We start from the raw sequence: 14675 nt of genomic DNA, 5'->3' as shown, positions 1-14675 counted from the left end.
TGCTGGCTTTACACGGTCTATGGACACAGTAGATTGCCTGCCATTTAGTTGAATTGTAAGGTTTTTAGCTGATCGCTTCAAAACCTTATGTGGACCTGTATAGGGTTGACATAAGGGAGGTTTTACACAATCCACTCTTAAAAACACGTGAGAACAAGTGCTTAGTGAAGGATTAACGTAAAATGTAGTTCGTCCATGAGCAGATGTTGCAATTGGATTCAATTCACGCATGGTGTTTCTAAGACGATCAACAAAAATATCATCACATGGTGGAATGATGGATGTTTCTAGCATGTCGCTTGGAAGTTGAAGAGTTGTTCCGTATACCAGTTCCGCACACGATGCGTTGATATCCTCCTTTACAGCAGTACGGATTCCTAAAAGGACTACTGGAAGTACTTCTGTCCACTGTGAGTTTTCATGCGCTTTTATTGATGATTTTAAGTGGCGATGAAATCTTTCCACAATACCATTTGAAATGGGATGGTATGCTGTCGTACGAATTCGGCTTGTTCCTAACATTCCGGAAAACTCACGATATAAAGATGATCGCATCTGAGAACCCTGATCTGTTGTAATTATCGAAGGGCATCCAAATCGAGATATCCAAGTGTGGAAAATTGCACGACAGATGGTTTTGGCTTGCATGTCCACAATCGGTATGGCTTCTGGCCATCGTGAAAATCTATCGATCATTGTTAATAAGTAGCGGTAACCATCAGATGAAGGTAACGGGCCTACAATGTCGACGTGTATTTGTTGAAATCGAGCATCAGGTAAGCTGAATGTTCCTAGAGGAGCTTTGGTGTGTCTTTGAATTTTAGAACGCTGACAAGGTTCACAGCATTTCACCCATTCTTTTATGTTTTTCTTCATATTTGGCCAAACATATCTGGCACAGATGAGCTTAGTAGTAGCTGTAATACCAGGATGTGATATGCCATGCAAGTGCTCGAAAATTTGTCTTCGAAATGTTGTCGGAATGAATGGGCGTGGAGAACCATTTGAATTGTCGCATATTAAGTCAATGTCTGTATTTTGACATGGTTTGAGTTCAAGATGAAGAGAAGAATTTTTATTTTGAATAATATCTTGAATTTCTGCATCAGTTTGTTGAGCCTTCGCCAGATCGTGAAAATTCAGAAAATTCGATTTAGTAATTGAATCTAATTCTATACGCGAAAGTGTGTCGGCTACTATATTTTCGGGTCCCTGTACATGTCTAAGGTCAGTTGAATATTGAGATATAAAATCTAAATGGCGTAGTTGTCTTGGGGAACATTTATCCGGATTTTGTTTGAATGCATAGATTAGTGGTTTTTGATCAGTATATATTTGAAATTCTCTGCCCTCTAACATGTGTTTGAATTTTTTTATTGCCGAATAAATAGAAAATAACTCGCGGTCATAGGTTGACCATTTTTTTTGAGAATTATTTAATTTCATCGAGTAAAAAGCTAAAGGCTCCCATTTCCCCTCTGAAAGTTGCATTAATGAACCCCCTATTGCAAAATCCGATGCGTCAACCCATAAGCTTAAGTTTGCACCAGGAATAGGGTGTTTTAAGAGGGTTGCCTGCGCGATTGCTTCCTTTGCCTTTAAGAAGGATTTTTCTGCGTTTTCATTCCATTTTAATGGCTCATTTTTGACCTTAGAATGATTTTTCTTTTTATTTCCTTCTAAAAATTGTATTAAAGGATTAAGGATATCAGCGGCTTTTGGGATAAATCTGCGATAGAAATTAAACATGCCTAAAAATCTGCGAAGTTGTGTTAAATTGGAAGGTTGAGGGAATTCTAATATGCATTGTACGCGATCGGGTAGAGGTTCGATTCCTAATTCTGTTAATTTAAAGCCTAAGAAATTTAAAGAATTTTTACTGAATGTACATTTTTCAACATTGATACAAAGACCATATTGTTCTAATCTTGCAAATAAATTCTTAAGGTTTTGTATATGTTCACTATGATTTTTAGACGCGATTAATATGTCGTCGACAAATGCATAAATATTAGGTAAATCTCTAGTGACTTCGTCAATAAATCTTTGGAATGTAGCTGCTGCGTTGCACAGTCCGAACTGCATGCGTGTACTTTCGAATAGTCCAAAAGGTGTACAAATGGCCGTTTTATGAATGTCATCAGGGTTAATTGGAATCTGGTGATAGGCCTTTACTAAGTCAATGTGACTGAAAATTTTGGCGCCATGCAGTTCAGATGTGAAATCAGCTACACAAGGAATGGGATATTTTTCCTTCACTGTTTGTGCATTTAGTGCCCTAAAATCACCAACTGGCCTCCACTCCAGTGTTCCCTTTTTTGGGACCATGTGAAGTGGGGATGCATAATTACTTCTAGATGGTCTTATGTGCCCTAATTCCATCATTTTTTTAAATTCTGATTTTGCAATTTTTAGTCTATCCGGAGCTAATCTGCGAGGTCTTGCTACTACTGGAGGACCTACCGTATTTATAAAATGAAGGGTGTTATGTTTTACGGGTTGATTGGGATCCGGTAATTTAGTAATTGAGGGAAATTCTGCTAAAAGTGAATGAATCACGGAATCACCCGATATTGTTTTAACTGAATGCAAAATTGTTTCCTTAACATGACCTTTTGTTTTAAATTTAGTCGTCAAATCTCTTAGACATTTATTGCGTAAATCTGGCACTAAAGCAAAAGAGTGAAGGAAATCGGCACCTAAAATTGGCGTCGTAATATTAGCTATAAAAAATGACCAAGAAAAAATTCGTCTTAATCCGAAATCTAAAGAAAGTGTTTTTTGTCCATAAACATTAATTGGTGTAGAATTAGCAGCGAAAACTGTTTGCAGAGGATTATTTCTTTTTTGAATATAATTTGCCGGGAGAATGGACACGTCTGATCCAGTATCGACCAGAAATGATAAGTTTGTTGTCCGGTCTCGAATGAACAGGCGACGCGATTTTTGTGGCAAAGAACATGTCGCGTTTATTCTTCGCCAACTCCGTTTTCCCGAAACTTACATGGCATAACGCATTTTCCTGGTTTACATTTGTTTCCAAAATTGCGATGGTACCAGCAAACAGATGAATCTCGTTTTTTAACACTATTACTTCTGTTCCTGCGATAAGGAGAACGAGAGCGAGAAATTTCAAGTTTGTCAATTCTTTCATTTAATTTTTTTATTTGGCGAAGTAATTTCTCTTCCATTGAATTTGAATCGTTTTCAGTTATAGAGTGGGTTTCCATGGGAACTGGCGTGACTTCTAATATCTTATCGGAAATGTCGGCTGCTTTTTCTAAAGTTAAATCTGAAACAGCTGCTAAAATCGTTTGTACTGATGTTGGCAAACGCTGCAAAAATAATTCTAACATAAGCTTTTCAGGGACTTTTAATGTTTCTGCACGACGTTTCATAATCCTTAATAGTTCTGAAGGCTTCCTGTTACCCAGTTCTTCACCAGACAAAAGTTGGCGAATTTCTTGTTGCGATGACTCGCCTGATCTAACAATTAATTCTGTTTTTAAATTATTGTAAGGATCTGTAGCATCAGGATTCATTAAAATATCTCGTACAATCAATGCAATCTCTGGCGGTAATTGAGAAACAATGTAATTATATTTGGTTATAGATTCTGTTATAGGTTTGGGAGATGCCAATCTAAACGTGCTTTCACACATAATAAACCAAAGAGCAGGATCTGATCTGTTATATAGTGGTATTTGTACAGCACTTACCTCAGACATGGCGAAAGAAGTCTGAATGGCGTCACCAGATTTTTTTTTTTTTTCAAACTGAGATCAGAATCAAACTAAACAAAATTCTTGATGGGTATAATTAATATCAATTCAAATCGTCCGCATAGTCACCATTGAAGTGTTGTTTCATCGCTTTAATACAAGACATCTTATTCAGAAGGTTAGTAAGTAAGTATTTATTGAAGTGTTGTTTCATCGCTTTAATACAAGACATCTTATTCAGAAGGTTAGTAAGTAAGTATTTATTCATCGTTGCTGTTCTATCTTTTTTCTGTAGTTGTTGCCATCCAACATATAATAAAATATTTATAATCATCTCATTAATCGATTCAAGAATCGATTAATAATAATACTACACTACATTGTTTACTACTTAAGATGAAATGATTTGATCAAATCAACAAGTTTTTCGGAATAGAAAACAGATCTCGCCAAAAAGAAATTTAAGCCTTCTCGAAATTGAGATACTAAGCGCTAATCATGATTAATATTTATTTAAAATAGAAAGAAGAAAATTCTACTAGACCACAAATGGGCGAACAATTATTTCACTAAAACTTGCTTTGAACGGGTTACCACTCAATAAAAATGAAAACACCGTCGTACTAGTTACTTTATCGCCAAATTGAACTTCACATACTAAAGGGAAAGGCTATAAATTTCGTTTTTAAATAGCCAAATTCATTTTACTGTCAAACCTTTGTATCATCAAATTAAAAGGTTTTTTTATATTCATTTGCACTTTTTGAATTTTATAAAATAATTGTCAAAAGATCATTTTCTATGCGTCAGATAGGAAACAACATCGATTCAGCAGATAAGAGAAAGAAACAAAATTACGTTTTAAATTAGTTACTTCAAATTTGAGTACTACAATAAAAACTATATTCTAAAATAAAGACAGCACTTTTCGTCAAATATACTATATGTTAGAAATTGTAATATGTTATTATAGTTAATATCACATGGCTGTAACTACAACTACTTCCACCTAATTTTTGTTATTTTACTTTAGTTTTCGCTTATGATGGCAACTTTCCGTGTTCCATGAAAAAATAAGTATATCGTATTCGCGATCGCAACGCTCGAGTACGCCGTCTAGCGGGAGCCTGTAAATATCGGACATTAATTAATCATGTTTTCATTTAGTTCCATCAAAGTCATTGACTGAATCAGACGCCATTTTTTAGCAGCAAATAAGAAACAAAATTTCCCTAAGGAAAAGGCCGAAGAACTTGAAAAAAATCTCCAGAATATTAGTAAATCTTTCAGGAACAGAACACGCCAAACATTTGAAGAAAACTTCCTCAATAATTTTTAATTTCTATTATCAACAAACTTGCAACTGATGACTTCCGATTTCGGATACTGTTACAGATGTGTGTATTAAGGTAAAATGCATTTCTTCTGTCTTCAATTCATTACGAATTAAAGTGAAGTCAACATTGCTTTCGTCATTCCAGTGAATAAATATGAATTCAGAACATACAGAATTGTAATAGTTATAGCATATTCTTCTTCGTTATAGAATAGTATATATTTCTGTATCCATATAATTCGGAAAACAACAATAAAAAATTATCCAAGTTACTTGAAATAGTGCCATTTGTGCTGATTCTTAATTAATTTAAATCGTTTTCTTGGTAAGTTTTTTTTAATTTTGAAAGAATAAGTTCAACTAGAATTTAGCTATTCTGTTTTTAGCTACATATTCAAATTCATATCAATTATAAAATTTTGCTGTGTAGTATGTTATCTAAAAGTAATGAAGGTATAAACTATGTATCTATTATTTGAGAATAAAGTTTTCAAACAAGGAACTTATCATTTTGGAATTCTCCGGGAATCATAAATCAGGTAAGTGCAATGATTTTTACAATAAAAAATTTGCTTGTAAATATTTTTCTTTTCATTTGATGATGGTTCTCTACAGAATGGTTTTTTACGTCTGATTAAGAACTATAAGAATAATAAAAAAAGAAACAATATGAAAGTTTTTATTTCAATGTTAATAATTCTTAAAATCGTTTTTTTTATCCTAAGAATTCTTTATTTTCCGTTTTTTAGTTTATAATTTTTTGACAAAAATTGTTCTCAAAATACTTTTGAAAAATTAAATGGTATAACATTATGTGTTTATGTATACTTCTTGTATATTCCAATGTTTGAAATAATATGATTCAGAAAAGTATGGAATAAAAATTCGGTACTTACGACGTATTAACGCCACCGCCGCTACAGATTTGGCGGTTTTTAAGTGCCGCCAATCTACACTTAAAATTTTTGCGACAGCTCATAAAATAAAACACTTTATTTAAAATCAAAATAGTTAATTGGATTTCGGTGGAAAATGAGCCGATATAGAGTTTAGCATAGATTCAAAACAATCATATCGCCATATGAACTCTGATGAATAAGATTCCAAATGAAATAACATTTCCAAAACGTACGTTTGCCAAGATAAAGTTTTATGTTGTGGGAATTGGTACATTTTCGTTTTTTCGGTAAAATATTTCCCTCCTGAAAAAATAAAATTGCATCTTGTTTTGTTTTTGGCAAATCCCAAAGACGAATATTCGTAGCACTAAAAATGGCGACAAAAAAGAATTGTTTTTTGTTTTTGTTTCGTCAGCATTCTTTATTTTACGTTTCTTAGTTTCTAAAAAATGATTTTTATTGAAACTTGAAATTTTTTGATAAAAATTGTTGTCAAAAAACGTTGTTTACAAAATTAAATTTCATAAAATTATGAGGCTTATGTATACTTTTTGTTCATTTTAATTTTTGAACTAATATGATTCTTAAAACTATAGAATGTAAAGTTTAAATGGGCCTTTCATGTTATATCATTACATTTAGTAATACTATTTCTCGGGCATTAGGTTTTAACTCTTATAAGAATATACATATTTTTTTCTGTTAATGTACAAATATTTTTCCGATGTGTTTTGGATATTCCTTCTCTAATAAAAAGAGATATCATTTTGTTTTCGGTTGTACAAGAAAGAAGATCAAGCATTTTTCTTTTTTAAATTTAATAAGCCACATTAAAGAAGGAACGTTGCAATGCTACACGCTACATTAACGACGTCTCCAGAGTAACTGAATGACGGTTCATATGGAAATCGCAGGTAAGCGTCTCATACAACAACGCCCCCTATAGTTCGTTGCGATCGCGAATTGACTAAGTTTACGTAATAAAGTGGTTGAAATTTCGATTGGGGATAAAAATGGAGATAAATGGCAGCATACAATTTTTAAGAAGAAAAAAAAACGATAGCTACTTGTTGTAGCCAAGCTCAGAGAACCATTTCAAATTTGAGAACTCTTCCCAAGCGAAAAGTGGTCGATGATATAAACAGGGTACCTGCTACATATTAGATTTTTAAATCCGTGACTTTTCATGACTTTCCATGAATAAATCAAAAAAATTTTCATGACTTACCAAAGTTACTACTTTATCCACAAAACACAACAATAAATTTCAAAAAGCATTTATAATAACATTATAACCAAAACTGTTATACTGTGTATCTTCATATTTATTGATTTTAAACTTAAACGGAATAAAGAAAGAGTTGAAGCAATAAAATAGCTGGGGAAAAAATACAAAAGCAAATAACTAAATACTGTTCAAATAAATGTTGTTATTTAAAGCTGTTTTGCTTCCTCTTTAAAGTAAGTGTAATATAAAACGCCTAAACTAGAATTTTAAATTGATAAAATAAAAAATAAATAATAAATAAAAAAAATCTGAAATCACAGCAGTTTAAAAGATAATTCGCTCAACAAATAATGTTCTTTCCTCAATTTTTTGAAAGAACGCCATAATTTTTAAACAGGATAAAAAAACACTTTATATTTTAATAGAATATAAAGTGTTTTTTAAGAGTTGGGATTTTGCTACAAATTTAGTTGTTATTATTGTAGTTCATTTATGTCGCACTAGAGCTGCACAATGGGCTATTGGCGACGGTCTGGGAAACATCCCTGAGGATGATCCGAAGACATGCCATCACAATTTTGATCCTCTACAGAGGGGATGCTACAAATTTAGATTTGGAACATCGGAACTCTTGTGAAGTTGGGAGGGGGTAAATTTCATTTTAAAAATTAGATTTTTCGGCGACCTAAACCCATCACTTTTCATGATGTGAAGAAAAAATATATTTAAAATCATGACATTTCATGACAAGTTTTGTTCAATACCGAAATCCATGACTTTTCATGACTTTCCAAGTGTGCAGATACCCTGCATATATATTTTTTGATAATATAGCAATAAAATTAAGGTGACATTTGCTTGTTGTTTGGATTTTTTAACGCATGCACATTTGTCAATTTTGTTACAAAGTTGAAATTCCAGCTAATCGGTACGATGTCAATATTTCGATTGAATTTAAAAGCTGCTTTTAGCAATTAGAAAAATAATCTATTATTCAGCAATAAATAATCTATCATCAACTATCATTCAGCAAAAAATTTCTGTTAAAGTTCGAGTGTTCTAGCTCGTCAGTAAAAGGTCGAAATTTTCAAAATTCCAGCCTAAAGCAAATGAAAGCGATTTATTAAAAACGTAATAAACAATGTTTAGAGATAAATACTTGTCTATTTAGCGCATTCTTTTTTGAGGTATCCCGACTAAATTCATACAAACGATTAATATCTGGATCGAATTAATGACAAGTATATATGGTGAGCATAAGCAGAAGATGGAATTTTTCAAAGGGCATATCGGTTTTTCACATCCTTAATTTCAAGTTTAGTTTCAAAACCAATTCAATATAGTAACGTATGAAAACAATTTTTTTTTATTAAAAAATTATCAGCGTTTTAATCTTTACTTTAATTCTCATTAGTAATTCTAATAAAATAAATAAGTAAGTAAACAATTTAAATGGTTTGAAAAATATAAATGCAAATGCTAGATGCAAAAATTAAGAAATATTTTTCATACACTGAAGTGTATGAAATATTTTGATATTTTTTTAAGAAAAACAGATCAAGGGCGAAATAGGGTAGATACGAGGCAGTTAAAATAATACGTAAGCACCTAACAGTGGAAGGGGGTTTGTGATTTGCTTATTTTCCATTATAAGTGGGTAAGGATACGAGTAATGCTCACGCTTAATATTTATTACTTATTTTCAAAATTTTCTTAAAAAATTTTTAAAAAAATTATTTATGGAAGAATTTCAACTTTTATTCGAAAGTTGAATAAAGACAAAATTTTTTTTTATTAAAATATAAAGTGTTTTGAACACGACAGGACAGATACAGTTACCTACAATAACACTAAAATGATTACAATATAAATTTAGCGTTTACAAAATTCAAAATAGTGAAATTTTGAGGTGCATTATACTTAATTTTATAAGAGTACGTGATATTAATAAAATTAAGCGCGAGTATAATATTCAATTTAAAAAGTTAAGGTACTAAACCAAAAAGAATTTCATACTGAAATCTGATACTTTATTAAAAAAGTGATAAAATTAAATTGATTACTCGAACTAGCCAATATTGTATTTTTATATTAAGCATTTGAAATACTTAAGGTTTTTGCTCACAGCTTATAATATTTGAGTTCGTTTTTTTTTCTTTAAGGAAAAAAGGTTAGGTTTCAGAATAGTTTGTTACAGGATGCTATTCTTTGTTATTTAGATTTTTTTGATTTTTATTTATTGCTTAAGAAGTAAAAAATTATCGTAGATTAGCTGCGTACAGCAAAATTTCATTACTCAAAACCTCATAACTAAAAAATTATTTTTTAAACAGATTATGGAATTTTTTAGAAGCCGTAAATTTTATTACTAAACCACAAGACTGTGATCTTGAGTAGGAAGAGATATTTACAGATGAATCATTAATAGTTATAACTTTTGTTTAAACATTGGGCGAAGATGCTTGATTATTTTTACGTTCAAAGGGGGGGGGGACACAATTGCAATACATTTACAGTAAGAACACAAATAAATAAGGCAATCTAGGACATTCAACTGACAAAGTAAGTACAGTACGAAAAATAGAACACCCTAAATAACTCTTGATCTAGTAATTGGATCTTTACATACTCAAATCAAAATTTCTAATGTTTTTCCATTGATTCACCAACATAATCTTGATGGTAACCATCAATAATTCCATCATGAACCCTTATATTGTTTGATAGTAACCAACATAAGTAACCATCAATGTAGGATTTCGGATTGATTTATGATGGTCCAACATAAAAATAGTAACTTGTTTTGATGGTTTGTTCATTTTGAACAATCACGTATTTCCATCATAGTGTCTTAAGAATAAAATGATGGAGCGATCATGAACATCCCAATGTTGGCATTCGGATTGATTTATGATGGTCCAATATAAAGACCCAAAATGTTTTGATGGTATATTCCTGAAAACTAACAAGAATTCCCATTTAACCATCATGAAAAGGCATAATTAGAACCATCATGAACCATAACGGATTGTTGGTCCATGAGTGTCAAACTTCTTTTGATGGTTAACCATCGTAGTATTAAAGTAGCCGTCATTGAATGAAAGAAGTTAGTTGGCATATCAAAAACCATGATCACGTAATGAAAAATGCTGGATGATGATGACCATTAAAGGATGTTGGACCATCATGAATCGCCATCAATATTTTTTGATGGGACCATCAAGAATTTTGATTTTGGTATGCTTTTGCAATACTTGAAGCTTTTGCGAATGCTCAGTTTAACAACTCAAGAAGAAATGTCGAACATATATTCATATTATCATGCGAACAAAGTTAAACAATGCTGGAAAGTATGTCTAACTTAATAAACAAAAGGTTTAGTTTGATTGAATAAATGATTTAGAGCCAGAAATGGCTTTACTGCTCATATCAATTTTTTTTATCACATATTTAATGTAAGGAATTCATACGGTGACAGAAACTACATCTGATTAAAAAAATGCATAAGAAAACTAGTAAAATAAAAGACTTAAGGGGGATTGGGGGTCGTGAGTGAAAAGTGACCAAATGAGAAGAATTTGTATATTCTGAGTAGCATTACACTAATGACGTGTTTTAAAGTAATTTCTGAGTTTTAAAAATGTTTAATTTTATTTTCTTAATTTTATACATTTTAAATGAACATGTTTTGTAATGTATTTTGATACCACATTTTCTGCATTTCATACTTTCCGTCAAAGAAGACTTCCTTTTCTTTTTTTTAATTTTGTAGTTGAGCTAACTACTCATATATCAATATCTGAATTAAATAGTGAATCAATTTGAATAAGGAAACAGTAATTCTAATTTAAAACAGTAAAAAAATTGAATCAGTGAACTAAGCTGAATTCAAACATCACGAGCTTAGGGTAAAAAAAAAAATCCCCGAAGTTCTTGGAACTTCGGGGATAAGAAGAAAAAAACTTAATTCCAAAATTGAAAGACAAATATTCTATTCCCTTCTAGAAAATCTATTTTTTAGATCAAACCCCCAAATCGTACCTCTTCAGCCTGCCCTGAGGGATTTTCATATTCTTTCCAGAGAGTCAGCGAGCAGTCGCACAAAACTTGTTAAGTTTCAATAAATTTATGTTAAGTTTTAGAATCGTCATCCTTGCTCTTTTCGCACATTGGATAATATATTTAGTGATTAGAGGATCTACACTTTGAAACCTCTCAAATTTAATAAATTTCATAAACATTTTAAATTAGGATGAAGGAAAATTATTAAAACTCTAAACAAAGGCTCATCGGAAAAAACTGAGAATTTACTTATATACTATATTTCGGATGTATAATTAGTTTTAAAAATAAATCCCTTAATAAATTTTGTGTATTAATGTTCGTCATAAAATGCATTTATCCTTTAAATTATTGGAAAACATTGAAAAAGCCAATTCTTTGAAATAAACAATAACTAAAAGATTCGAGACACCTAATTCCATTTTATCACGTACTTAAAAAATTTGTCCCAATAGCATAAAATATAGTTTAACATTTAAACGAACAAAATTCACAACAAGTAGTGAAAGGAAAAAAAAATGATAGAAATAAAACTAATTCGATAAAAAACAAAAAGTTTTAGATTATTTAAATTGTTCGAACTTGAAGTAATATTTTATATTTTATAACCGTCGTTGAACAGCCGACCCAATTATGTGGGTTTACGACTACTAATGTTCAACTCAGTAGCCTTGTAATTTTGAACCCAATGCAGAAGACAAGGGAACTCCTGGATCGAGTATTGGGAGAAATTTGCCTTCGCGGAGGAATATTTTTGATGGAACTAACCTGCATTTACGTTACATGAACAGGAAAACCACGAAAATCTCCCACTCTTATACTGATGGCAAGAAGACTAAACTATGATCCGTCTGCCGTGACGATATTTTACGTCATCTCTTAGGTCGTTGCGAGCCGGGTGCGGAATTCGTATCGACTGGGATTCTAACCCGGTTCGCCTCATTGGACGGCGAACGCTCTATCCCCTGAGCCATCGCGGCTCAAAAACCAAAATAGAAAGGAGTGATCTCTATTTGACGCACTAATAAAAATTTAATTTCTAAATATTTAATGAATTAAAAAAAAGAGCCTTATCCTCCTCGACCCTCTTCTGGTAAATTTATATAAATAAGTTCTGCATTTTTTCACATTAATGTTAGTGTTAAAGAATTTATAGCGCCATAATTAATTGATTTCAGTATAAAATGAACATTTCTTCCTGTTTGAAAGCGAAACAATTTCTTTCAATAGGGCAACACGAGTTTGAAATTTTTAATTTGATGGAAAAAATGTTTACAAACTCAAGATTAAACGAATAATTCAGTCATAAAAGCTCGTAAGATAAAAGAACGATAAAGTTACACAAAACTTGATCATTTTGAAGACACTTTTAAGCATTTATTTTACTGTGGTGTTACTTTATCACCATGTGTTGAAAAAATTAAATTTGATAAAAAGGATCATAAAAATCAGAATACAACGAGTACTTACCCAGAGTGCTTAGTTAACTGATCTCTGTCACCGTAGAGGCATCGTTGAGAGTTTCGTGGAGCCCCTTTTAGAGTTTCGTGGAGCCCCTTTTAGAGTTTCGTGGAGCCCCTTTTAGAGTTTCGTGGAGCCCCTTTTAGAGTTTCGTGGAGCCCCTTTTAGAGTTTCGTGGAGCCCCTTTTAGAGTTTCGTGGAGCCCCTTTTAGAGTTTCGTGGAGCCCCTTTTAGAGTTTCTTGGAGCCCCTTTTAGAGTTTCGTGGAGCTCCTATTAGAGTTTCGTGGAGCACCTATTAGAGTTTCGTTGAGTGCTTTTGAGTGTTGTGAGATTTATCACGCACCTTAATGCGTTATATCACGCACCTTTGCAAGTTTCCATCGCGCACCTTTGCAAGTTTCCATCGCGCACCTTTGCGAGTTTCCATCACGCACCTTTGCGAGTTTCCATCACGCACCTTTGCGAGTTTCCATCACGCACCTTTGCGAGTTTCCATCACGCACCTTTGTGAGTTTCCATCACGCACCTTTGTGGGTTTCCATCACGCACCTTTGTGGGTTTCCATCTTACACTATATACAGTTCCGTCAGGCCACACAGCAAGTTACAGCAAAAGACCGTTAATTCCTAAAAAATACCAACACTTATTTACAAATGAAACATAACATATCAGTTCAATGTTGATTTTTCAATGTGTATTTAAACCAAACACAAAATATATGAGGGAAAATACAACTTATTTAAAGGGAACAGCTTTTTTTAATGAAAATTATATACTTAAATACATGAGAAAATGACCACAACGATGATGGCCCAAATATGAGGAATCAGATTTTAGAGGGATGGGGGAAAAAGACTTGCACTCCAGGTCAAAGAATAAATTGTCCTAGCGGAATCTTCAACTGAAGTCCTTGGCCCACCTTAGGCTGTCATACCAAATAAGATGTGCAAAAATACAAATAGACATTTTCTGCTTTCCTGTCACCTGGGAGCAGATGAAGAAAACACAAAATATCTCGCAATAAAAGAATTAAAAAAACTTTATAAAGTCATAGCTATATCGTAACGTTAAAATGACATTAAATCAATTTACTAAAGTAAGAATTATAAATGAAAACAGTTTTAATACCCCTGGAAAAAGCCAACCCATAAAATAGAGCAAATTATCATCCCTAAAACATTAACACAAATGACAAAATTTTCAGAAATAATTACAATAATATATTGTAAAGATAAAACATGAAAAACGAAATTGTGTATAGTTTCTTTGATGAAAATTTTAGAAAATTCATTATTTTTTTACAGTAGATATGTTAAGTTTCATAAGAAGGAAAAAAATAAAGTTCTAAAATGAAGAATCAAATATTCTTGGTTAAGTTTCAAAAACATCAAAAAATACGATGAATGAAAAACATTAAACTGCTAAACAAATCCAGATCGGATAAAAATGAGAATATATTTATAAACTCTAAGTATAATTAGTTCTTAGAAATACCTTAACGAAATTTCTATATTAATTTTCGACATAAAATACATTTATTCTTCACAATTCTTAGAAAAAATTATAAAAAATACATAGCTAGGAACAAACAAAAATTTAAATATTTGAGATACATATTTCAATGCTGTAACGCGATCGAAGAAATGCCGCTATTGTATAAAAAATATGTTTTAAGATTTAAAAAAACAAAATTCAGAACAAGAGAAAGGAATTTGAAAATTATTAAAATATTTAAATTCATTAAAGCCACAAAACACGATAAAAACTTTACAAAACATGAAATAAAAAATTAAATATTACTTACATTCAAATGCAAGATTTAAAAACTACTACACTAACAGAACTTCAGAAAAAAACTTTTTTTTTCGGGATACGGAGCATCTAAGAGATGTAAGAAAGAAGGAAGATGCAAATTAAGCTCTTTGCGGGATTTCGATTGGCTGGGAGTCAGTGACGCAGTGTAACT

The 14675-nt window shown here is 31.8% G+C and overlaps 1 protein-coding gene across 1 annotated transcript; it reads right to left on the bottom strand.

Annotated features, from left to right (window-relative positions):
• Window positions 1–2895: 2895 nt before the first annotated feature.
• Window positions 2896–3914, bottom strand: LOC147816787 (uncharacterized). Its single transcript, XM_087151335.1, has one exon. It carries the CDS (start codon window positions 3726–3728, stop codon window positions 2970–2972), a length of 759 nt encoding a protein of 252 aa, XP_087007461.1. The 5' UTR covers window positions 3729–3914; the 3' UTR covers window positions 2896–2969.
• Window positions 3915–14675: the final 10761 nt, after the last annotated feature.

Source organism: Parasteatoda tepidariorum, chromosome 1 (assembly GCF_982258835.1).
Source record: "Parasteatoda tepidariorum strain Cologne lab strain chromosome 1, Ptep-v5.0, whole genome shotgun sequence".
NCBI classification, from domain to species: Eukaryota; Metazoa; Arthropoda; class Arachnida; order Araneae; family Theridiidae; genus Parasteatoda; species Parasteatoda tepidariorum.
This window is presented reverse-complemented; position numbering and strand designations above follow the sequence as displayed.